Source organism: Sardina pilchardus, chromosome 13 (assembly GCF_963854185.1).
Source record: "Sardina pilchardus chromosome 13, fSarPil1.1, whole genome shotgun sequence".
Classification (NCBI taxonomy): Eukaryota; Metazoa; Chordata; class Actinopteri; order Clupeiformes; family Clupeidae; genus Sardina; species Sardina pilchardus.
In genome coordinates this window covers 22,144,101-22,171,285 of record NC_085006.1, presented here as the reverse complement: position 1 = coordinate 22,171,285, position 27,185 = coordinate 22,144,101, and the positions used below count along the sequence as shown (strand labels likewise).

Here is a 27,185-nt window from a genome sequence, read left to right as displayed (position 1 = left end):
TTAGTGACTGCTGTGAGGCGCAGGCCTGGACTCTGATGAAACTTGGTTGATGTCGGAGTTCAACAACCAATCCAATTACAGCTGGAAGTGTGAATGGCAGCTTGGTTTATGCACAGAGAGGCTATTTAGCCAACTCATATATATATATATATATATATATATATATATATATATATATATATATATATATATATATATACTGTATATATATATATGCTGGAGCCCCAACACAGAGGGATAACTGTATCCTGGTTGGCTAAAGAGCCTCCTGCACATAAACCAAATTGGTTGGAAAATGTGTTCATTACCTCCTTTATGCCAGACTTTGAAGACCAGAGATTGCTGAGGATCCAACAGCAGCTGTGTTGATAGCCTATGACAGCACAGGAGAGACATTTTTACAGGTCTGCATACATTAAGCATTACATTATCCTAAACACAGATTGACTCGAAAGAAAGTCGAGATCTCATGTGACATACAGATTTTCCTGCGAGGAGCTTGTAGGGGGACAGTTGGTAAGTCTTCTTAACAGTCTTCTGCAATAAACTCTGGATTATGTTGTTGGTGCTTCGTTTTATGTGTAGGGACCCTCAGCAAGCTACTGACGAGGTTTGGTGCTATTTTGAACAATATTACTAGTTAATCCACTAATCCACTTTCTGCGATTTTGGGCTATAAGATATACCGGTGCAAGCTCTGCAGTGTCTCTACGATAGTTGAGCAGCTCGCCACCACACCGGCTAATTACCAGTTCCTCTGCCCTTTCTCTGAAAAGGTATGAGGGACATCAGACACCCATGTTATGATCTGCGCTAAGCCCTGTTCAGAGTGAGTGTGTCAGCCGAGCAGTGTGACTCACCGACACTCCAGATGATGGTCCCACACTGGGCAGCTGCTGTTCTGCACGACGTCAGTGGTGACCGTGCCAGCGGGGCCGGCCGTGGCGTAGGACACACAGTAGCCTGGCACCCCCCCGCGCTGCTCAGACAGCGGGCACCCTGAGGAGAGACGCCACCCCAGCGCACCGGGTGAGACAGAGGAAGTGGGAAATGCATATCTAATGCATCATCAGCTATTACCTTGAAAAAAAGTAAACTGCTTCTAATGAATAAAATAAAAACACATGTCAAACTTATTCGGGCTCAGAATGGAGGGAAGACAGGCGTAAGAAGTAACAGTGTTGGATTTTTACCAATAAAAGTAGGGGGGGGGGGGGGGGAACTATGAGAAAATTGTCAATAGAGTGAAAAAGTCAACCACATTCTCACTGTGAGCGGACAACATTGTTTACAGACCCGATAATTGTCCAATCATCACACATACCCATGAAAGCCCTCTGGTAGCCTGAGGAGCACATTCGGTTGGCCAGAGGCCCTGTGGCAAACCCATCTACACCCCTCAGTTGGTCAGAGCCAGAGGCCCTGTGGCAAACCCATCTACACCCCTCATTGGTCAGAGCAAGAGGCCCCTGTGGCAAACCCATCTACACCCTTCAGTTGGTCAGAGCCAGAGGCCCTGTGGCAAACCCATCTACACCCTTCAGTTGGTCAGAGCAAGAGGCCCTGTGGCAAACCCATCTACACCCTTCAGTTGGTCAGAGCAAGAGGCCCTGTGGCAAACCCATCTACACCCTTCAGTTGGTCAGAGCAAGAGGCCCTGTGGCAAACCCATCTACACCCTTCAGTTGGTCAGAGCCAGAGGCCCTGTGACAAACCCATCAACACCCCTCATTGGCCCCTGTGACGTACCCTTAAGGCTGAGGTGCATGGCTCTGTCCACAGTCATGGTGACCCTGAAGGTGTCCTCCTCCCTGAACTCTGGACTGGGAGACCCTGGAGGTTCTCTGCTCGAGGCGGTCTTCACACGGGCGCGGCTATGCGTGTGCGACTGCCGTGAGGGGGTGCCCGTCATCGTCGCCAGGTCCTCCCACTCTTCCTCCGCCTGCTGCTGATGCTGCTCGTCCTCCTCATCCGCTTGAGGGTCGCTCTCGTAGCCGGCCAGTGCAGGGCCGGGCGTCATGGTGACGTGGACCCTGAGGGCGGCGCCGCTGAGGTCGGCTGCGGAGCGTCTGAAGAGGGGGTAGACTCCTGAGGGGGCACAGCACGGAGAGAGACACAAGCATCATCAAGTGGCCATATACATGTACAACAGCTCAGCTTACTAGAAGGTTAAAAAATGCAATTAAAAGCACCCTTAAGATTGTTTTTTACCATAACATAACAGAATTCTGTTGCATATTCTGTCTTGTATTTTGTCTCGTCTGTCTTACTGTCTTTGTATAAATGTATCAGATGTACTGTATAGCACAGAACAATTTTCCGCATAGGACAAATAAATCCATCATCAAAAATAAACAAAGAATCATTTTGATGGCACATAACCTCTTAACATGACAAACGGCACTTCTGCCATTGTCTGAGCGGCCCTCTACCTCCCTAGCAACTTTCTGTGTTCGGGTAGGACAGTTTTGAACAGTAATACCAGAGAGGGTTAAAACGGAACGAGAGGCGCAAGCGTTAGAACATTTCCGCGTTCTGTTTTCGCAAAGGGGAGGGGGGCGAAATCCCCCTTTAAGCAGACCTAGAAAGTGACGTTTCATTCGAACTGAACTGCTTGCCAATCTGACAGAGATCGATATCCCACTATGACGACTTTGCAACACGCCTCTTTAAGCAGACAGGAACTGTTTGAATTTTGCTTCAGAGATGCATTATGTTGCTCTATCTTGTCAGTAAAGAAGGATCTTTGGTAATACTTTTAGCAAGCAGGAGGGAACAGAGCAGAGAGCAGAGAGCAGAGAGCAGAGGACTCACCGCTGATGGTCTGCTTCTGAGTGGACGGCTTGGCCAGTGCGGAGAGGTCCACGAAGGCGGAGCCCAGCAGGGTGTCGGTGTTGCAGGGCCGCGCCCCCCGGCCCTTCCCGTACGCCGCCCACACCTGCACCTCCAGCCGCTCCTCCCGCAGGTACCAGCGCAGCGGCCGCCTCCAGCGCAGGCCCACCGCGGAGCTGCGCTCGAACGAGACCGTCGTCATGGCTGCCCCTTCGTCCTGCCCCTCGTCGTCCTCGTTGACGTCGTCATCGTCGTCATCTTCCTCCCGGAGCCCTGCTGGCTTGTCCAGGGCTGGATGGCGGAGGTCAGAGCAGCAGGTGTCGCGGTCGTATAGCTTGTACCTGAGGTAGGGGTGCAACATATGGATGGCATTGGCCATGACACAACACTATAATTACTTCCCCTGATAAAACAGTTGGCTTATCGAGAAACTAATGATGTAGTTGATGACATTTCACATACGTCCACATGTGCGGCAAAATGGGCCGTTCACATGTAGAACCAATGACTGTATACAATATATATATAATATATGCATAAGTCATTTTGTAGAACAAGTGGGCAGGAGGAGTTCACGCTATACAGTAGGCTAGGATGAACAGTTAATCGCCAACGATGGTCCGCATAAACTTTTATGAAGGTCAGGTCAGGATTGAGCTTTTATTGTGTTTGCATTACTATCAAGATGCTAAGCCCATGTGACTTGATGTGACTGGTAAATGGTACAATTTTTATGACATTTATATTGTTATTGCAAAATAATAATATGACAATGACAAAGGGACAATATTGACATGATAAAATTGCAATAAATACGATTGTAAGTCTATACTAGGCCTATACTGCCCAGCAGCCCTCACCTGAAGTAGCAGTAGGTGGACCGTAGGAGGTCAGAGTCGCCAGGCCGCACGAGGCTGCGCAGCGGCAGCCAGGCCCGAGGCACGGCCACTGTCACGGACACGCTCCTCGCTCTGGCACCCTCGTCCTCATCAGCAGCATCTTCATCATCATGATCTTCATCTCCATGGTCGGGCTCCCAGCCGATGCCGCGGGCGGCTTTGACCATGCGGTCGCGATCAGAGTGGTGTGCAAAATTGAGGGAGAGCTCCAGGCCCCCTACGGAACAGTGGGAGGCCTGAGAGGGGCTCATGTCTTGGGGCAGAGAGAGACCAAACCAGCCCTGGATCCCTGGATGGAGAAAAACACAAGAGGATCTTCGCACATGTATGTACATAGAAGCTGCTGTAATGTATGTTTCCACAGCACACCAGTAGAGGGCGCCATTCTATCAGCTACTGTAGTGATGATGGCTTCACTTGTTGAATAAAGCTAAGCATATTGATACATAGGTCTGTAGTAGTAATTACTTTTACACAATTGTGACTGATGCTACTGGACACAGATTTCTTCAGACAGTGTTCTACATCTCTTGCTGTAGGAACCATGACAACACGTCATATTTCTAAAGCCTTCCGTACCTGTCCTTTTGTGAATGAGATCTGCCAGAGGAATCCTGATGGTCCCCAAGACTGCTTCTTTAGACCTGGAAGCACAAACTCCTACAGCAACAAAAAATGCACCGCATGAGATATTGCACCAAAACAGGTTTCCAAAACAAGTTCACACTCAAAATCAAAAGTTCCCTTCTCCAGTGCCTAGCCTAACCATCCCAAAGGCCTCTCTCATCTTTGTGCTCCAGGTAAGGGCACTGACGCAGTAATAACTCTTTTTGTTCAATGCCACTTGCTCACAGCTCAAGTTTGCTTTAGAGCTGCAACAATTAAGTAGTTATCTAAATTGAAATATATATATATTTTTTTTTCCCCCGTATACTGTATATGAACTAAATATATAAAATATTGGCGTGTAGAACAAACCAGCCATTTGTGGACATCCTCTAAGTCTTTGGGAATTACTGCCATTTGACATTTTATAGATTATGATATAAAACGATCTACAATCTACAATCTAAATCTATAAAATGATCATTAGTCATTAGTTACAACCCTAATTGTTATTTCAGATATTTTTAACCACCTCCATTCAGCCAGAATCCCTCCTCAACCCCCCTTCCCACACCACACCACACCACACCACACCACACCACACCACACCACACCACACCACACCACACCACCCTTTCCTGCTCTACCCTGCCCTCCCCACCCGCGCCCCTCACCCTTGCGGTGGTCTCGGTTGTGGACGGTGAAGACGGCCTGGGCGTCCTGCAGCAGCTCGGCCAGGCTGCGCGTGACGGCCCCCTCCCTCTGCACCAGCAGGCTGCAGGGCACCTCCACCTGGTGGCCGAACTCGGGGCAGAAGGTGCCCGCCACCACGCGCGTGCACACGCGCTCGCTCTCCGACAGGAAGGACAGCTGGAGGCTCACGTAGGCGTTCACGCCGGCGTCGGCAAAGTAGCGCAGCGAGGGGTCCTCTGAGGCCAACCACCTGTGGCGTGAAGAAAGCAAGAGAGAGAGAGAGAGAGAAAGAGACAGAGAGAGGGAGAAAGACAGGGGGAGAGACAGAGATAGATAGAGAGAGAGAGAGAGAGAGACAGAGAGAGAGAGAGAGAGAAAAAGAGAGAGAGAGAGAGAGAGAGGTATCTGTAAGGGATGTTTCGTAACCTGAAATAGGGATGTTTTGTAACTTGAGGTTACAAAACATCCCTAATAGGGATGTCTTGTAACCTGCATAGGGATGTTCGTAACCTAAATAGGGATGTTTTGTAACTTGATAGGGATGCTGTAACCTGGAGTATACTTTAAACTATTATTCAAAATGTGAAGGTGTAAATTGAAGAGTGTGGCACAATCAGACATTTTCTGATTTAAGATGGAGCTTTGTCTGGACTTGAAGGAAATTGTTTTTACCACTAAATTTTGACATTTTCAATGTGATTAATGAACTTCACTTTGAAAATTGAACTTTTCAAAATGTTATAGACAATGAGACACAAGAAATAAAAAAGACTAAAACTAGTGATGTTTCCTACACAATCCCGACACAGAATACAATAGCTGAGGCCTAAATATTTTACTTTAGGAGGGGAGATGAATGCTATGACCAACAATGTTAGTTTGGGAGGAGAAGCTCAGGTGTAATTTCATTCCATTTTTAACTGAAATATAGACAACCTTCAAGCTCCATCCCCTTCAATCAGCATTAATATCAGCAGCCTATCATATGATTTCCTATTTTCTACATCCACCTGTTAGGGGACAAGCTATATATGAATTATTAGATAAGCCTATACTTAATAATATTTAATCAAAATTACAGCTTATATGAAATGCTTAAATGACATCTATACTCTACAGGCATTCTAAAAACATGATTTAGGCTTCTTAAAATGATCTGTCCCCAAGTTACAACCTGACAACGACTAGTTTTTAAAAGTATCCGTCAATACATCGGTCAAGTCCCACTGGCATATGGTGTTAGCAAGCACACAGAAGGGTGGAATATAACTAATTATAGCTTAAATCACATCTACTCTTTACAGGCATTCCAAAAATATATGATTTAGGCTACTTAAGATGATCTGTCCCCATGTTACACCCTAAAAACTACCAACTCTTAGAAGAATCCGTCAATGCAAACGGTCTCACCATCCTGAAAGATGGTGTTGACAAGTACACAGAAGGGTGGAATATAACTAATTAAAGCTTAAATCACATCTACTCTTCACAAGCATTCCAAAAATATATGATTTAGGCTACTTAAAATGATCTGTCCCCATGTTACACCCTAAAAACTACCAACTCTTAGAAGAGTCCGTCAATGCAAACGGTCTCACCATCCTGAAAGATGGTGTTGACAAGCACAAAGAAGGGTGGAATATAACCAATTAAAGCTTAAATCACATCTACTCTTAACAGGAATTCCAAAAATATATGATTTAGGCTGCTTAAAATGATCTGTCCCCATGTTACACCTTACAAACTACCAACTCTTAGAAGAGTCCGTCAATGCAAACGGTCACACCATCCTGAGAGATGGTGTTGACAAGCACACAGAAGGGTGGAATGTAACCAATTATAGCTTAAATCACATCTACTCTTCACAGGCATTCCAAAAATATATGATTTAGGCTACTTAAAATGATCTGTCCCCATGTTACACCCTACAAACTACCAACTCTTAGAAGAGTCCGTCAATGCAAACGGTCTCACCATCCTGAGAGATGGTGTTGACAAGCACACAGAAGGGTGGAATGTAACCAATTATAGCTTAAATCACATCTACTCTTCACAGGCATTCCAAAAATATATGATTTAGGCTACTTAAAATGATCTGTCCCCATGTTACACCCTAAAAACTACCAACTCTTAGAAGAGTCCGTCAATGCAAACGGTCTCACCATCCTGAGAGATGGTGTTGACAAGCACACAGAAGGGTGGAATGTAACCAATTATAGCTTAAATCAAATCTACTCTTCACAGGCATTCCAAAAATATATGATTTAGGCTACTTAAAATGATCTGTCCCCATGTTACACCCTAAAAACTACCAACTCTTAGAAGAGTCCGTCAATGCAAACGGTCTCACCATCCTGAGAGATGGTGTTGACAAGCACACAGAAGGGTGGAATGTAACCAATTATAGCTTAAATCACATCTACTCTTCACAGGCATTCCAAAAATATATGATTTAGGCTACTTAAAATGATCTGTCCCCATGTTACACCCTAAAAACTACCAACTCTTAGAAGAGTCCGTCAATGCAAACGGTCTCACCATCCTGAGAGATGGTGTTGACAAGCACACAGAAGGGTGGAATGTAACCAATTATAGCTTGAATCACATCTACTCTTCACAAGCATTCCAAAAATATATGATTTAGGCTACTTAAAATGATCTGTCCCCATGTTACACCCTAAAAACTACCAACTCTTAGAAGAGTCCGTCAATGCAAACGGTCTCACCATCCTGAAAGATGGTGTTGACAAGCACACAGAAGGGTGGAATGTAACTAATTATAGCTTAAATCACATCTACTCTTTACAGGCATTCCAAAAATATATGATTTAGGCTACTTAAAATGATCTGTCCCCATGTTACACCCTAAAAACTACCAACTCTTAGAAGAGTCCGTCAATGCAAACGGTCTCACCATCCTGAGAGATGGTGTTGACAAGCACACAGAAGGGTGGAATGTAACTAATTATAGCTTAAATCAATTCTACTCTTCACAGGCATTCCAAAAATATATGATTTAGGCTACTTAAAATGATCTGTCCCCATGTTACACCCTAAAAACTACCAACTCTTAGAAGAGTCCGTCAATGCAAATGGTCTCACCATCCTGAGAGATGGTGTTGACAAGCACACAGAAGGGTGGAATGTAACTAATTATAGCTTAAATCACATCTACTCTTCACAAGCATTCCAAAAATATATGATTTAGGCTACTTAAAATGATCTGTCCCCATGTTACACCCTAAAAACTACCAACTCTTAGAAGAGTCCGTCAATCCAAACGGTCTCACCATCCTGAGAGATGGTGTTGACAAGCACACAGAAGGGTGGAATGTAACTAATTATAGCTTAAATCACATCTACTCTTCACAGGCATTCCAAAAATATATGATTTAGGCTACTTAAAATGATCTGTCCCCATGTTACACCCTAAAAACTACCAACTCTTAGAAGAGTCCGTCAATGCAAACGGTCTCACCATCCTGAGAGATGGTGTTGACAAGCACACAGAAGGGTGGAATGTAACCAATTATAACTTAAATCACATCTACTCTTCACAGGCATTCCAAAAATATATGATTTAGGCTACTTAAAATGATCTGTCCCCATGTTACACCCTAAAAACTACCAACTCTTAGAAGAGTCCGTCATTGCAAACGGTCTCACCATCCTGAGAGATGGTGTTGACAAGCACACAGAAGGGTGGAATGTAACCAATTATAACTTAAATCACATCTACTCTTCACAGGCATTCCAAAAATATATGATTTAGGCTACTTAAAATGATCTGTCCCCATGTTACACCCTAAAAACTACCAACTCTTAAAGGAGTCCGTCAATGCAAACGGTCTCACCATCCTGAGAGATGGTGTTGACAAGCACACAGAAGGGTGGAATGTAACCAATTATAGCTTAAATCACATCTACTCTTCACAGGCATTCCAAAAATATATGATTTAGGCTACCTTAGATGATCTGTCCCCATGTTACACCCTAAAAACTACCAACTCTTAAAGGAGTCCGTCAATGCAAACGGTCTCACCATCCTGAGAGATGGTGTTGACAAGCACACAGAAGGGTGGAATGTAACCAATTATAGCTTAAATCACATCTACTCTTCACAGGCATTCCAAAAATATATGATTTAGGCTACCTTAGATGATCTGTCCCCATGTTACACCCTAAAAACTACCAACTCTTAGAAGAGTCTGTCAATGCAAACGGTCTCACCATCCTGAGAGATGGTGTTGACAAGCACACATAAGGGTGGAATGTAACTAATTATAGCTTAAATCACATCTACTCTTCACAGGCATTCCAAAAATATATGATTTAGGCTACTTAAAATGATCTGTCCCCATGTTACACCCTAAAAACTACCAACTCTTAGAAGAGTCCGTCAATGCAAACGGTCTCACCATCCTGAGAGATGGTGTTGACAAGCACACAGAAGGGTGGAATGTAACCAATTATAACTTAAATCACATCTACTCTTCACAGGCATTCCAAAAATATATGATTTAGGCTACTTAAAATGATCTGTCCCCATGTTACACCCTAAAAACTACCAACTCTTAGAAGAGTCCGTCAATGCAAACGGTCTCACCATCCTGAGAGATAGTGTTGACAAGCACACAGAAGGGTGGAATGTAACCAATTATAACTTAAATCACATCTACTCTTCACAGGCATTCCAAAAATATATGATTTAGGCTACTTAAAATGATCTGTCCCCATGTTACACCCTAAAAACTACCAACTCTTAAAGGAGTCCGTCAATGCAAACGGTCTCACCATCCTGAGAGATGGTGTTGACAAGCACACAGAAGGGTGGAATGTAACCAATTATAGCTTAAATCACATCTACTCTTTACAGGCATTCCAAACATTTATGATTTAGGCTACCTTAGATGATCTGTCCCCATGTTACACCCTAAAAACTACCAACTCTTAAAGGAGTCCGTCAATGCAAACGGTCTCACCATCCTGAGAGATGGTGTTGACAAGCACACAGAAGGGTGGAATGTAACCAATTATAGCTTAAATCACATCTACTCTTCACAGGCATTCCAAAAATATATGATTTAGGCTACCTTAGATGATCTGTCCCCATGTTACACCCTAAAAACTACCAACTCTTAGAAGAGTCTGTCAATGCAAACGGTCTCACCATCCTGAGAGATGGTGTTGACAAGCACACATAAGGGTGGAATGTAACTAATTATAGCTTAAATCACATCTACTCTTCACAGGCATTCCAAAAATATATGATTTAGGCTACTTAAAATGATCTGTCCCCATGTTACACCCTAAAAACTACCAACTCTTAGAAGAGTCCGTCAATGCAAACGGTCTCACCATCCTGAGAGATGGTGTTGACAAGCACACAGAAGGGTGGAATGTAACCAATTATAACTTAAATCACATCTACTCTTCACAGGCATTCCAAAAATATATGATTTAGGCTACTTAAAATGATCTGTCCCCATGTTACACCCTAAAAACTACCAACTCTTAGAAGAGTCCGTCAATGCAAACGGTCTCACCATCCTGAGAGATGGTGTTGACAAGCACACAGAAGGGTGGAATATAACTAATTATAGCTTAAATCACATCTACTCTTCACAGGCATTCCAAAAATATATGATTTAGGCTACTTAAAATGATCTGTCCCCATGTTACACCCTAAAAACTACCAACTCTTAGAAGAGTCCGTCAATGCAAACGGACTCACCATCCTGAGAGATGGTGTTGACAAGCAAACAGAAGGGTGGAATGTAACCAATTATAGCTTAAATCACATCTACTCTTCACAGGCATTCTAAAAATATATGATTTAGGCTACTTAAAATGATCTGTCCCCATGTTACACCCTAAAAACTACCAACTCTTAGAAGAGTCCGTCAATGCAAACGGTCTCACCATCCTGAGAGATGGTGTTGACAAGCACACAGAAGGGTGGAATATAACTAATTATAGCTTAAATCACATCTACTCTTCACAGGCATTCCAAAAATATATGATTTAGGCTACTTAAAATGATCTGTCCCCATGTTACACCCTAAAAACTACCAACTCTTAGAAGAGTCTGTCAATGCAAACGGTCTCACCATCCTGAGAGATGGTGTTGACAAGTAAACAGAAGGGTGGAATGTAACCAATTATAGCTTAAATCACATCTACTCTTCACAGGCATTCCAAAAATATATGATTTAGGCTACTTAAAATGATCTGTCCCCATGTTACACCCTAAAAACTACCAACTCTTAAAGTAGTCCGTCAATGCAAACGGTCTCACCATCCTGAGAGATGATGTTGACAAGCACACAGAAGGGTGGAATGTAACCAATTATAGCTTAAATCACATCTACTCTTTACAGGCATTCCAAACATATATGATTTAAGCTACCTTAGATGATCTGTCCCCATGTTACACCCTAAAAACTACCAACTCTTAGAAGAGTCTGTCAATGCAAACGGTCTCACCATCCTGAGAGATGGTGTTGACAAGCACACAGAAGGGTGGAATGTAACTAATTATAGCTTGAATCACATCTACTCTTTACAGGCATTCCATAAATATATGATTTAGGCTACTTAAATTGATCTGTCCCCATGTTACACCCTAAAAACTACCAACTCTTAGAAGAGTCCGTCAATGCAAACGGTCTCACCATCCTGAAAGATGGTGTTGACAAGCACACAGAAGGGTGGAATGTAACTAATTATAGCTTAAATCACATCTACTCTTTACAGGCATTCCAAAAATATATGATTTAGGCTACTTAAAATGATCTGTCCCCATGTTACACCCTTAAAACTACCAACTCTTAGAAGAGTCCGTCAATGCAAACGGTCTCACCATCCTGAAAGATGGTGTTGACAAGCACACAGAAGGGTGGAATGTAACTAATTATAGCTTAAATCACATCTACTCTTTACAGGCATTCCAAAAATATATGATTTAGGCTACTTAAAATGATCTGTCCCCATGTTACACCCTAAAAACTACCAACTCTTAGAAGAGTCCGTCAATGCAAACGGTCTCACCATCCTGAAAGATGGTGTTGACAAGCACACAGAAGGGTGGAATGTAACTAATTATAGCTTAAATCACATCTACTCTTTACAGGCATTCCAAAAATATATGATTTAGGCTACTTAAAATGATCTGTCCCCATGTTACACCCTAAAAACTACCAACTCTTAGAAGAGTCCGTCAATGCAAACGGTCTCACCATCCTGAGAGATGGTGTTGACAAGCACACAGAAGGGTGGAATGTAACTAATTATAGCTTAAATCACATCTACTCTTTACAGGCATTCCAAAAATATATGATTTAGGCTACTTAAAATGATCTGTCCCCATGTTACACCCTAAAAACTACCAACTCTTAGAAGAGTCCGTCAATGCAAACGGTCTCACCATCCTGAGAGATGGTGTTGACAAGCACACAGAAGGGTGGAATGTAACTAATTATAGCTTAAATCACACCTACTCTTCACAGGCATTCCAAAAATATATGATTTAGGCTACTTAAAATGATCTGTCCCCATGTTACACCCTAAAAACTACCAACTCTTAGAAGAGTCCGTCAATGCAAACGGTCTCACCATCCTGAGAGATGGTGTTGACAAGCACACAGAAGGGTGGAATATAACTAATTATAGCTTAAATCACATCTACTCTTCACAGGCATTCCAAAAATATATGATTTAGGCTACTTGAAATGATCTGTCCCCATGTTACACCCTAAAAACTACCAACTCTTAGAAGAGTCCGTCAATGAAAACGGTCTCACCATCCTGAGAGATGGTGTTGACAAGCACACAGAAGGGTGGAATGTAACCAATTATAGCTTAAATCACATCTACTCTTCACAGGCATTCCAAAAATATATGATTTAGGCTACTTAAAATGATCTGTCCCCATGTTACACCCTAAAAACTACCAACTCTTAAAGGAGTCCGTCAATGCAAACGGTCTCACCATCCTGAGAGATGGTGTTGACAAGCACACAGAAGGGTGGAATTTAACCAATTATAGCTTAAATCACATCTACTCTTTACAGGCATTCCAAACATATATGATTTAGGCTACCTTAGATGATCTGTCCCCATGTTACACCCTAAAAACTACCAACTCTTAGAAGAGTCCGTCAATGCAAACGGTCTCACCATCCTGAGAGATGGTGTTGACAAGCACACAGAAGGGTGGAATGTAACCAATTATAGCTTAAATCACATCTACTCTTCACAGGCATTCCAAAAATATATGATTTAGGCTACTTAAAATGATCTGTCCCCATGTTACACCCTAAAAACTACCAACTCTTAAAGGAGTCCGTCAATGCAAACGGTCTCACCATCCTGAGAGATGGTGTTGACAAGCACACAGAAGGGTGGAATGTAACCAATTATAGCTTCAATCACATCTACTCTTTACAGGCATTCCAAACATATATGATTTAGGCTACCTTAGATGATCTGTCCCCATGTTACACCCTAAAAACTACCAACTCTTAGAAGAGTCTGTCAATGCAAACGGTCTCACCATCCTGAAAGATGGTGTTGACAAGCACACAGAAGGGTGATATAAAACTATTTATAGCTTAAATCACATCTACTCTTTACAGGCATTCCAAAAATATATGATTTAGGCTACTTAAAATGATCTGTCCCCATGTTACACCCTAAAAACTACCAACTCTTAGAAGAGTCCGTCAATGCAAACGGTCTCACCATCCTGAGAGATGGTGTTGACAAGCACACAGAAGGGTGGAATGTAACTAATTATAGCTTAAATCACATCTACTCTTCACAGGCATTCCAAAAATATATGATTTAGGCTACTTAAAATGATCTGTCCCCATGTTACACCCTAAAAACTACCAACTCTTAGAAGAGTCCGTCAATGCAAACGGTCTCACCATCCTGAGAGATGGTGTTGACAAGCACACAGAAGGGTGGAATGTAACTAATTATAGCTTGAATCACATCTACTCTTCACAGGCATTCCAAAAATATATGATTTAGGCTACTTAAAATGATCTGTCCCCATGTTACACCCTAAAAACTACCAACTCTTAGAAGAGTCCGTCAATGCAAACGGTCTCACCATCCTGAAAGATGGTGTTGACAAGCACACAGAAGGGTGGAATGTAACTAATTATAGCTTAAATCACATCTACTCTTTACAGGCATTCCATAAATATATGATTTAGGCTACTTAAATTGATCTGTCCCCATGTTACACCCTAAAAACTACCAACTCTTAGAAGAGTCCGTCAATGCAAACGGTCTCACCATCCTGAGAGATGGTGTTGACAAGCACACAGAAGGGTGGAATGTAACTAATTATAGCTTGAATCACATCTACTCTTCACAGGCATTCCAAAAATATATGATTTAGGCTACTTAAAATGATCTGTCCCCATGTTACACCCTAAAAACTACCAACTCTTAGAAGAGTCCGTCAATGCAAACGGTCTCACCATCCTGAAAGATGGTGTTGACAAGCACACAGAAGGGTGGAATGTAACTAATTATAGCTTAAATCACATCTACTCTTTACAGGCATTCCAAAAATATATGATTTAGGCTACTTAAAATGATCTGTCCCCATGTTACACCCTAAAAACTACCAACTCTTAGAAGAGTCCGTCAATGCAAACGGTCACACCATCCTAAAAGATGGTGTTAACAAGCATACAGAAGGGTGGAATATAACTGTATGCTTGTTAACACCATCTTTCAGGATGGTGAGACCGTTTGCATTGACGGACTCTTCTAAGAGTTGGTAGTTTTTAGGGTGTAACATGGGGACAGATCATTTTAAATAGCCTAAATCATATATTTTTGGAATGCCTGTGAAGAGTAGATGTGATTTAAGCTATAATTAGTTATATTCCACCCTTCTGTATGCTTGTTAACACTATCTTTCAAGATGGTGAGACCGTTTGCATTGATGGATTCTTCTAAGAGTTGGTAGTTTTTAGGGTGTAACATGGGGACAGATCATCTAAGGTAGCCTAAATCATATATTTTTGGAATGCCTATAAAGAGTAGATGTGATTTAAGCTATAATTAGTTATATTCCACCCTTCTGTATGCTTGTTAACACCATCTTTCAGGATGTTGAGACCGTTTGCATTGATGGACTTTTCTAAGAGTTGGTAGTTTTTAGGGTGTAACATGGGGACAGATCATCTAAGGTAGCCTAAATCATATATTTTTGGAATGCCTGTAAAGAGTAGATGTGATTTAAGCTATAATTAGTTATATTCCACCCTTCTGTGTGCTTGTTAACACCATCTTTCAGGATGGTGAGACCGTTTGCATTGACGGATTCTTCTAAGAGTTGGTAGTTTTTAGGGTGTAACATGGGGACAGATCATCTAAGGTAGCCTAAATCATATATTTTTGGAATGCCTGTAAAGAGTAGATGTGATTTAAGCTATAATTAGTTATATTCCACCCTTCTGTGTGCTTGTTAACACCATCTTTCAGGATGGTGAGACCGTTTGCATTGACGGATTCTTCTAAGAGTTGGTAATTTTTAGGGTGTAACATGGGGACAGATCATCTAAGGTAGCCTAAATCATATATTTTTGGAATGCCTGTAAAGAGTAGATGTGATTTAAGCTATAAATAGTTTTATTCCACCCTTCTGTGTGCTTGTCAACACCATCTTTCAGGATGGTTAGACCGTTTGCATTGACGGATTCTTCTAAGAGTTGGTAGTTTTTAGGGTGTAACATGGGGACAGATCATCTAAGGTAGCCTAAATCATATATTTTTGGAATGCCTGTAAAGAGTAGATGTGATTTAAGCTATAATTAGTTATATTACACCCTTCTGTATGCTTGTTAACACCATCTTTCAGGATGGTGAGACCGTTTGCATTGACGGATTCTTCTAAGAGTTGGTAGTTTTTAGGGTGTAACATGGGGACAGATCATCTAAGGTAGCCTAAATCATATATTTTTGGAATGCCTGTAAAGAGTAGATGTGATTTAAGCTATAATTAGTTATATTCCACCCTTCTGTATGCTTGTCAACACCATCTTTCAGGATGGTGAGACCGTTTGCATTGACGGACTCTTCTAAGAGTTGGTAGTTTTTAGGGTGTAACATGGGGACAGATCATTGTAAGTAGCCTAAATCATATATTTCTGGAATGCCTGTGAAGAGTAGATGTGATTTAAGGTATAATTAGTTATATTACCCCCTTCTGTGTGCTTGTTAACACCATCTTTCAGGATGGTGAGACCGTTTGCATTGACGGATTCTTCTAAGAGTTGGTAATTTTTAGGGTGTAACATGGGGACAGATCATCTAAGGTAGCCTAAATCATATATTTTTGGAATGCCTGTAAAGAGTAGATGTGATTTAAGCTATAATTAGTTATATTCCACCCTTCTGTGTGCTTGTTAACACCATCTTTCAGGATGGTGAGACCGTTTGCATTGACAGACTTTTCTAAGAGTTGGTAGTTTTTAGGGTGTAACATGGGGACAGATCATCTAAGGTAGCCTAAATCATATATTTTTGGAATGCCTGTAAAGAGTAGATGTGATTTAAGCTATAATTAGTTATATTCCACCCTTCTGTGTGCTTGTTAACACCATCTTTCAGGATGGTGAGACCGTTTGCATTGACGGATTCTTCTAAGAGTTGGTAGTTTTTAGGGTGTAACATGGGGACAGATCATCTAAGGTAGCCTAAATCATATATTTCTGGAATGCCTGTAAAGAGTAGATGTGATTTAAGCTATAATTAGTTATATTCCACCCTTCTGTGTGCTTGTTAACACCATCTTTTAGGATGGTGTGACCGTTTGCATTGACGGACTCTTCTAAGAGTTGGTAGTTTTTAGGGTGTAACATGGGGACAGATCATTGTAAGTAGCCTAAATCATATATTTTTGGAATGCCTGTGAAGAGTAGATGTGATTTAAGCTATAATTAGTTATATTCCACCCTTCTGTATGCTTGTTAACACCATCTTTCAGGATGGTGAGACCGTTTGCATTGATGGATTCTTCTAAAAGTTGGTAGTTTTTAGGGTGTAACATGGGGACAGATCATCTAAGGTAGCCTAAATCATATATTTTTGGAATGCCTGTAAAGAGTAGATGTGATTTAAGCTATAATTAGTTATATTCCACCCTTCTGTGTGCTTGTTAACACCATCTTTCAGGATGGTGAGACCGTTTGCATTGACGGATTCTTCTAAGAGTTGGTAATTTTTAGGGTGTAACATGGGGACAGATCATCTAAGGTAGCCTAAATCATATATTTTTGGAATGCCTGTAAAGAGTAGATGTGATTTAAGCTATAAATAGTTTTATTCCACCCTTCTGTGTGCTTGTCAACACCATCTTTCAGGATGGTTAGACCGTTTGCATTGACGGATTCTTCTAAGAGTTGGTAGTTTTTAGGGTATAACATGGGGACAGATCATCTAAGGTAGCCTAAATCATATATTTTTGGAATGCCTGTAAAGAGTAGATGTGATTTAAGCTATAAATAGTTAAATTTCACCCTTCTGTATACTTGTTAACACCATCTTTCAGGATGGTGAGACCGTTTGCATTGACGGATACTTCTAAGAGTTGGTAGTTTTTAGGGTGTAACATGGGGACAGATCATTTTAAGTAGCCTAAATCATATATTTTCGGAATGCCTGTGAAGAGTAGATGTGATTTAAGCTATAAATAGTTATATTACACCCTTCTGTATACTTGTTAACACCATCTTTCAGGATGGTGAGACCGTTTGCATTGACGGATTCTTCTAAGAGTTGGTAGTTTTTAGGGTGTAACATGGGGACAGATCATCTAAGGTAGCCTAAATCATATATTTTAGGAATGCCTGTAGAGTGTAGATATGATTTAAGCTATAATAAGTGATATTCCACCCTTCTGTATGCTTGTCAACACCATCTTTCAGGATGGTGTGACCGTTTGTATTGACAGACTTTTCTAAGAGTTGGTAGTTTTTAGGGTGTAACATGGGGACAGATCATCTAAGGTAGCCTAAATCATATATTTTTGGAATGCCTGTAAAGAGTAGATGTGATTTAAGCTATAATTTGTTATATTCCACCCTTCTGTATGCTTGTTAACACCATCTTTCAGGATGGTGAGACCGTTTGCATTGACGGATTCTTCTAAGAGTTGGTAGTTTTTAGGGTGTAACATAGTGAAAGATCATCTAAGGTAGCCTAAATCATATATTCTTGGAATGCCTGTAAAGAGTAGATGTGATTTAAGCTATAATTAGTTATATTCCACCCTTCTGTATGCTTGTTAACACCATCTTTCAGGATGTTGAGACCGTTTGCATTTTTGGACTTTTCTAAGAGTTGGTAGCTTTTAGGGTGTAACATGGGGACAGATCATTTTAAGTAGCCTAAATCATATATTTTTGGAATGCCTGTAAAGAGTAGATGTGATTTAAGCTATAATTAGTTATATTCCACCCTTCTGTATGCTTGTTAACACCATCTTTCAGGATGGTGAGACCGTTTGCATTGACACACTTTTTTAAGAGTTGGTAATTTTTAGGGTGTAACATGGGGACAGATCATCTAAGGTAGCCTAAATCATATATTTTTGGAATGCCTGTAAAGAGTAGATGTGATTTAAGCTATAAATAGTTTTATTCCACCCTTCTGTGTGCTTGTCAACACCATCTTTCAGGATGGTTAGACCGTTTGCATTGACGGATTCTTCTAAGAGTTGGTAGTTTTTAGGGTGTAACATGGGGACAGATCATCTAAGGTAGCCTAAATCATATATTTTTGGAATGCCTGTAAAGAGTAGATGTGATTTAAGCTATAATTAGTTATATTACACCCTTCTGTATGCTTGTTAACACCATCTTTCAGGATGGTGAGACCGTTTGCATTGACGGATTCTTCTAAGAGTTGGTAGTTTTTAGGGTGTAACATGGGGACAGATCATCTAAGGTAGCCTAAATCATATATTTTTGAAATGCCTGTAAAGAGTAGATGTGATTTAAGCTATAAATAGTTAAATTCCACCCTTCTGTATACTTGTTAACACCATCTTTCAGGATGGTGAGACCGTTTGCATTGACGGATACTTCTAAGAGTTGGTAGTTTTTAGGGTGTAACATGGGGACAGATCATTTTAAGTAGCCTAAATCATATATTTTTGGAATGCCTGTGAAGAGTAGATGTGATTTAAGCTATAAATAGTTATATTACACCCTTCTGTATACTTGTTAACACCATCTTTCAGGATGGTGAGACCGTTTGCATTGACGGATTCTTCTAAGAGTTGGTAGTTTTTAGGGTGTAACATGGGGACAGATCATCTAAGGTAGCCTAAATCATATATTTTTGGAATGCCTGTAGAGTGTAGATATGATTTAAGCTATAATAAGTGATATTCCACCCTTCTGTATGCTTGTCAACACCATCTTTCAGGATGGTGTGACCGTTTGTATTGACAGATTCTTCTAAGAGTTGGTAGTTTTTAGGGTGTAACATAGTGACAGATCATCTAAGGTAGCCTAAATCATATATTCTTGGAATGCCTGTAAAGAGTAGATGTGATTTAAGCTATAATTAGTTATATTCCACCCTTCTGTATGCTTGTTAACACCATCTTTCAGGATGTTGAGACCGTTTGCATTGATGGACTTTTCTAAGAGTTGGTAGCTTTTAGGGTGTAACATGGGGACAGATCATTTTAAGTAGCCTAAATCATATATTTTTGGAATGCCTGTAAAGAGTAGATGTGATTTAAGCTATAAATAGTTTTATTCCACCCTTCTGTGTGCTTGTCAACACCATCTTTCAGGATGGTTAGACCGTTTGCATTGACGGATTCTTCTAAGAGTTGGTAGTTTTTAGGGTATAACATGGGGACAGATCATCTAAGGTAGCCTAAATCATATATTTTTGGAATGCCTGTAAAGAGTAGATGTGATTTAAGCTATAAATAGTTAAATTTCACCCTTCTGTATACTTGTTAACACCATCTTTCAGGATGGTGAGACCGTTTGCATTGACGGATACTTCTAAGAGTTGGTAGTTTTTAGGGTGTAACATGGGGACAGATCATTTTAAGTAGCCTAAATCATATATTTTCGGAATGCCTGTGAAGAGTAGATGTGATTTAAGCTATAAATAGTTATATTACACCCTTCTGTATACTTGTTAACACCATCTTTCAGGATGGTGAGACCGTTTGCATTGACGGATTCTTCTAAGAGTTGGTAGTTTTTAGGGTGTAACATGGGGACAGATCATCTAAGGTAGCCTAAATCATATATTTTAGGAATGCCTGTAGAGTGTAGATATGATTTAAGCTATAATAAGTGATATTCCACCCTTCTGTATGCTTGTCAACACCATCTTTCAGGATGGTGTGACCGTTTGTATTGACAGACTTTTCTAAGAGTTGGTAGTTTTTAGGGTGTAACATGGGGACAGATCATCTAAGGTAGCCTAAATCATATATTTTTGGAATGCCTGTAAAGAGTAGATGTGATTTAAGCTATAATTTGTTATATTCCACCCTTCTGTATGCTTGTTAACACCATCTTTCAGGATGGTGAGACCGTTTGCATTGACGGATTCTTCTAAGAGTTGGTAGTTTTTAGGGTGTAACATAGTGAAAGATCATCTAAGGTAGCCTAAATCATATATTCTTGGAATGCCTGTAAAGAGTAGATGTGATTTAAGCTATAATTAGTTATATTCCACCCTTCTGTATGCTTGTTAACACCATCTTTCAGGATGTTGAGACCGTTTGCATTTTTGGACTTTTCTAAGAGTTGGTAGCTTTTAGGGTGTAACATGGGGACAGATCATTTTAAGTAGCCTAAATCATATATTTTTGGAATGCCTGTAAAGAGTAGATGTGATTTAAGCTATAATTAGTTATATTCCACCCTTCTGTATGCTTGTTAACACCATCTTTCAGGATGGTGAGACCGTTTGCATTGACACACTTTTTTAAGAGTTGGTAATTTTTAGGGTGTAACATGGGGACAGATCATCTAAGGTAGCCTAAATCATATATTTTTGGAATGCCTGTAAAGAGTAGATGTGATTTAAGCTATAAATAGTTTTATTCCACCCTTCTGTGTGCTTGTCAACACCATCTTTCAGGATGGTTAGACCGTTTGCATTGACGGATTCTTCTAAGAGTTGGTAGTTTTTAGGGTGTAACATGGGGACAGATCATCTAAGGTAGCCTAAATCATATATTTTTGGAATGCCTGTAAAGAGTAGATGTGATTTAAGCTATAATTAGTTATATTACACCCTTCTGTATGCTTGTTAACACCATCTTTCAGGATGGTGAGACCGTTTGCATTGACGGATTCTTCTAAGAGTTGGTAGTTTTTAGGGTGTAACATGGGGACAGATCATCTAAGGTAGCCTAAATCATATATTTTTGAAATGCCTGTAAAGAGTAGATGTGATTTAAGCTATAAATAGTTAAATTCCACCCTTCTGTATACTTGTTAACACCATCTTTCAGGATGGTGAGACCGTTTGCATTGACGGATACTTCTAAGAGTTGGTAGTTTTTAGGGTGTAACATGGGGACAGATCATTTTAAGTAGCCTAAATCATATATTTTTGGAATGCCTGTGAAGAGTAGATGTGATTTAAGCTATAAATAGTTATATTACACCCTTCTGTATACTTGTTAACACCATCTTTCAGGATGGTGAGACCGTTTGCATTGACGGATTCTTCTAAGAGTTGGTAGTTTTTAGGGTGTAACATGGGGACAGATCATCTAAGGTAGCCTAAATCATATATTTTTGGAATGCCTGTAGAGTGTAGATATGATTTAAGCTATAATAAGTGATATTCCACCCTTCTGTATGCTTGTCAACACCATCTTTCAGGATGGTGTGACCGTTTGTATTGACAGATTCTTCTAAGAGTTGGTAGTTTTTAGGGTGTAACATAGTGACAGATCATCTAAGGTAGCCTAAATCATATATTCTTGGAATGCCTGTAAAGAGTAGATGTGATTTAAGCTATAATTAGTTATATTCCACCCTTCTGTATGCTTGTTAACACCATCTTTCAGGATGTTGAGACCGTTTGCATTGATGGACTTTTCTAAGAGTTGGTAGCTTTTAGGGTGTAACATGGGGACAGATCATTTTAAGTAGCCTAAATCATATATTTTTGGAATGCCTGTAAAGAGTAGATGTGATTTAAGCTATAAATAGTTTTATTCCACCCTTCTGTGTGCTTGTCAACACCATCTTTCAGGATGGTTAGACCGTTTGCATTGACGGATTCTTCTAAGAGTTGGTAGTTTTTAGGGTATAACATGGGGACAGATCATCTAAGGTAGCCTAAATCATATATTTTTGGAATGCCTGTAAAGAGTAGATGTGATTTAAGCTATAAATAGTTAAATTTCACCCTTCTGTATACTTGTTAACACCATCTTTCAGGATGGTGAGACCGTTTGCATTGACGGATACTTCTAAGAGTTGGTAGTTTTTAGGGTGTAACATGGGGACAGATCATTTTAAGTAGCCTAAATCATATATTTTTGGAATGCCTGTGAAGAGTAGATGTGATTTAAGCTATAATTAGTTATATTCCACCCTTCTGTATGCTTGTTAACACCATATTTCAGGATGGTGAGACCGTTTGCATTGATGGATTCTTCTAAAAGTTGGTAGTTTTTAGGGTGTAACATGGGGACAGATCATCTAAGGTAGCCTAAATCATATATTTTTGGAATGCCTGTAAAGAGTAGATGTGATTTAAGCTATAATTAGTTATATTACACCCTTCTGTATGCTTGTTAACACCATCTTTCAGGATGGTGAGACCGTTTGCATTGACGGATTCTTCTAAGAGTTGGTAGTTTTTAGGGTGTAACATGGGGACAGATCATCTAAGGTAGCCTAAATCATATATTTTTGAAATGCCTGTAAAGAGTAGATGTGATTTAAGCTATAAATAGTTAAATTTCACCCTTCTGTATACTTGTTAACACCATCTTTCAGGATGGTGAGACCGTTTGCATTGACAGATACTTCTAAGAGTTGGTAGTTTTTAGGGTGTAACATGGGGACAGATCATTTTAAGTAGCCTAAATCATATATTTTTGGAATGCCTGTGAAGAGTAGATGTGATTTAAGCTATAAATAGTTATATTACACCCTTCTGTATACTTGTTAACACCATCTTTCAGGATGGTGAGACCGTTTGCATTGACGGATTCTTCTAAGAGTTGGTAGTTTTTAGGGTGTAACATGGGGACAGATCATCTAAGGTAGCCTAAATCATATATTTTTGGAATGCCTGTAGAGTGTAGATATGATTTAAGCTATAATAAGTGATATTCCACCCTTCTGTATGCTTGTCAACACCATCTTTCAGGATGGTGTGACCGTTTGTATTGACAGATTCTTCTAAGAGTTGGTAGTTTTTAGGGTGTAACATAGTGACAGATCATCTAAGGTAGCCTAAATCATATATTCTTGGAATGCCTGTAAAGAGTAGATGTGATTTAAGCTATAATTAGTTATATTCCACCCTTCTGTATGCTTGTTAACACCATCTTTCAGGATGTTGAGACCGTTTGCATTGATGGACTTTTCTAAGAGTTGGTAGCTTTTAGGGTGTAACATGGGGACAGATCATTTTAAGTAGCCTAAATCATATATTTTTGGAATGCCTGTAAAGAGTAGATGTGATTTAAGCTATAAATAGTTTTATTCCACCCTTCTTTGTGCTTGTCAACACCATCTTTCAGGATGGTTAGACCGTTTGCATTGACGGATTCTTCTAAGAGTTGGTAGTTTTTAGGGTGTAACATGGGGACAGATCATCTAAGGTAGCCTAAATCATATATTTTTGGAATGCCTGTAAAGAGTAGATGTGATTTAAGCTATAATTAGTTATATTACACCCTTCTGTATGCTTGTTAACACCATCTTTCAGGATGGTGAGACCGTTTGCATTGACGGATTCTTCTAAGAGTTGGTAGTTTTTAGGGTGTAACATGGGGACAGATCATCTAAGGTAGCCTAAATCATATATTTTTGGAATGCCTGTAAAGAGTAGATGTGATTTAAGCTATAATTAGTTATATTCCACCCTTCTGTATGCTTGTCAACACCATCTTTCAGGATGGTGAGACCGTTTGCATTGACGGACTCTTCTAAGAGTTGGTAGTTTTTAGGGTGTAACATGGGGACAGATCATTGTAAGTAGCCTAAATCATATATTTCTGGAATGCCTGTGAAGAGTAGATGTGATTTAAGGTATAATTAGTTATATTACCCCCTTCTGTATGCTTGTTAACACCATATTTCAGGATGGTGAGACCGTTTGCATTGACGGATTCTTCTAAGAGTTGGTAGTTTTTAGGGTGTAACATGGGGACAGATCATCTAAGGTAGCCTAAATCATATATTTTTGGAATGCCTGTAAAGAGTAGATGTGATTTAAGCTATAATTAGTTATATTACACCCTTCTGTGTGCTTGTTAACACCATCTTTCAGGATGGTGAGACCGTTTGCATTGACGGATTCTTCTAAGAGTTGGTAGTTTTTAGGGTGTAACATGGGGACAGATCATCTAAGGTAGCCTAAATCATATATTTTTGGAATGCCTGTAAAGAGTAGATGTGATTTAAGCTATAATTAGTTATATTCCACCCTTCTGTGTGCTTGTTAACACCATCTTTCAGGATGGTGAGACCGTTTGCATTGACGGATTCTTCTAAGAGTTGGTAGTTTTTAGGGTGTAACATGGGGACAGATCATCTAAGGTAGCCTAAATCATATATTTCTGGAATGCCTGTAAAGAGTAGATGTGATTTAAGCTATAATTAGTTATATTCCACCCTTCTGTGTGCTTGTTAACACCATCTTTTAGGATGGTGTGACCGTTTGCATTGACGGACTCTTCTAAGAGTTGGTAGTTTTTAGGGTGTAACATGGGGACAGATCATTGTAAGTAGCCTAAATCATATATTTTTGGAATGCCTGTGAAGAGTAGATGTGATTTAAGCTATAATTAGTTATATTCCACCCTTCTGTATGCTTGTTAACACCATATTTCAGGATGGTGAGACCGTTTGCATTGATGGATTCTTCTAAAAGTTGGTAGTTTTTAGGGTGTAACATGGGGACAGATCATCTAAGGTAGCCTAAATCATATATTTTTGGAATGCCTGTAAAGAGTAGATGTGATTTAAGCTATAATTAGTTATATTCCACCCTTCTGTGTGCTTGTTAACACCATCTTTCAGGATGGTGAGACCGTTTGCATTGACGGATTCTTCTAAGAGTTGGTAATTTTTAGGGTGTAACATGGGGACAGATCATCTAAGGTAGCCTAAATCATATATTTTTGGAATGCCTGTAAAGAGTAGATGTGATTTAAGCTATAAATAGTTTTATTCCACCCTTCTGTGTGCTTGTCAACACCATCTTTCAGGATGGTTAGACCGTTTGCATTGACGGATTCTTCTAAGAGTTGGTAGTTTTTAGGGTGTAACATGGGGACAGATCATCTAAGGTAGCCTAAATCATATATTTTTGGAATGCCTGTAAAGAGTAGATGTGATTTAAGCTATAATTAGTTATATTACACCCTTCTGTATGCTTGTTAACACCATCTTTCAGGATGGTGAGACCGTTTGCATTGACGGATTCTTCTAAGAGTTGGTAGTTTTTAGGGTGTAACATGGGGACAGATCATCTAAGGTAGCCTAAATCATATATTTTTGGAATGCCTGTAAAGAGTAGATGTGATTTAAGCTATAAATAGTTAAATTTCACCCTTCTGTATACTTGTTAACACCATCTTTCAGGATGGTGAGACCGTTTGCATTGACGGATACTTCTAAGAGTTGGTAGTTTTTAGGGTGTAACATGGGGACAGATCATTTTAAGTAGCCTAAATCATATATTTTCGGAATGCCTGTGAAGAGTAGATGTGATTTAAGCTATAAATAGTTATATTACACCCTTCTGTATACTTGTTAACACCATCTTTCAGGATGGTGAGACCGTTTGCATTGACGGATTCTTCTAAGAGTTGGTAGTTTTTAGGGTGTAACATGGGGACAGATCATCTAAGGTAGCCTAAATCATATATTTTTGGAATGCCTGTAGAGTGTAGATATGATTTAAGCTATAATAAGTGATATTCCACCCTTCTGTATGCTTGTCAACACCATCTTTCAGGATGGTGTGACCGTTTGTATTGACAGACTTTTCTAAGAGTTGGTAGTTTTTAGGGTGTAACATGGGGACAGATCATCTAAGGTAGCCTAAATCATATATTTTCGGAATGCCTGTAAAGAGTAGATGTGATTTAAGCTATAATTTGTTATATTCCACCCTTCTGTATGCTTGTTAACACCATCTTTCAGGATGGTGAGACCGTTTGCATTGACGGATTCTTCTAAGAGTTGGTAGTTTTTAGGGTGTAACATAGTGAAAGATCATCTAAGGTAGCCTAAATCATATATTCATGGAATGCCTGTAAAGAGTAGATGTGATTTAAGCTATAATTAGTTATATTCCACCCTTCTGTATGCTTGTTAACACCATCTTTCAGGATGTTGAGACCGTTTGCATTTTTGGACTTTTCTAAGAGTTGGTAGCTTTTAGGGTGTAACATGGGGACAGATCATTTTAAGTAGCCTAAATCATATATTTTTGGAATGCCTGTAAAGAGTAGATGTGATTTAAGCTATAATTAGTTATATTCCACCCTTCTGTATGCTTGTTAACACCATCTTTCAGGATGGTGAGACCGTTTGCATTGACACACTTTTTTAAGAGTTGGTAATTTTTAGGGTGTAACATGGGGACAGATCATCTAAGGTAGCCTAAATCATATATTTTTGGAATGCCTGTAAAGAGTAGATGTGATTTAAGCTATAAATAGTTTTATTCCACCCTTCTGTGTGCTTGTCAACACCATCTTTCAGGATGGTTAGACCGTTTGCATTGACGGATTCTTCTAAGAGTTGGTAGTTTTTAGGGTGTAACATGGGGACAGATCATCTAAGGTAGCCTAAATCATATATTTTTGGAATGCCTGTAAAGAGTAGATGTGATTTAAGCTATAATTAGTTATATTACACCCTTCTGTATGCTTGTTAACAC

General features: G+C 39.9%; 1 protein-coding gene across 1 annotated transcript in view; it reads right to left on the bottom strand.

The window, feature by feature from the left end:
• c2cd3 (C2 domain containing 3 centriole elongation regulator) overlaps positions 1 to 27,185 on the bottom strand; it is a 51,960-nt gene that overhangs the window by 9,070 nt on the left and 15,705 nt on the right. Inside the window, exons 21-27 of the mRNA XM_062552721.1 lie at positions 5,012 to 5,280; positions 4,311 to 4,391; positions 3,693 to 4,020; positions 2,815 to 3,173; positions 1,750 to 2,088; positions 861 to 999; positions 309 to 373 (exon numbers count right to left, since the gene is read on the bottom strand). Of these exons, the coding sequence (XP_062408705.1) occupies positions 309 to 373; positions 861 to 999; positions 1,750 to 2,088; positions 2,815 to 3,173; positions 3,693 to 4,020; positions 4,311 to 4,391; positions 5,012 to 5,280 (1,580 nt within the window). The remainder of the gene's footprint in view (positions 1 to 308; positions 374 to 860; positions 1,000 to 1,749; positions 2,089 to 2,814; positions 3,174 to 3,692; positions 4,021 to 4,310; positions 4,392 to 5,011; positions 5,281 to 27,185) is intronic.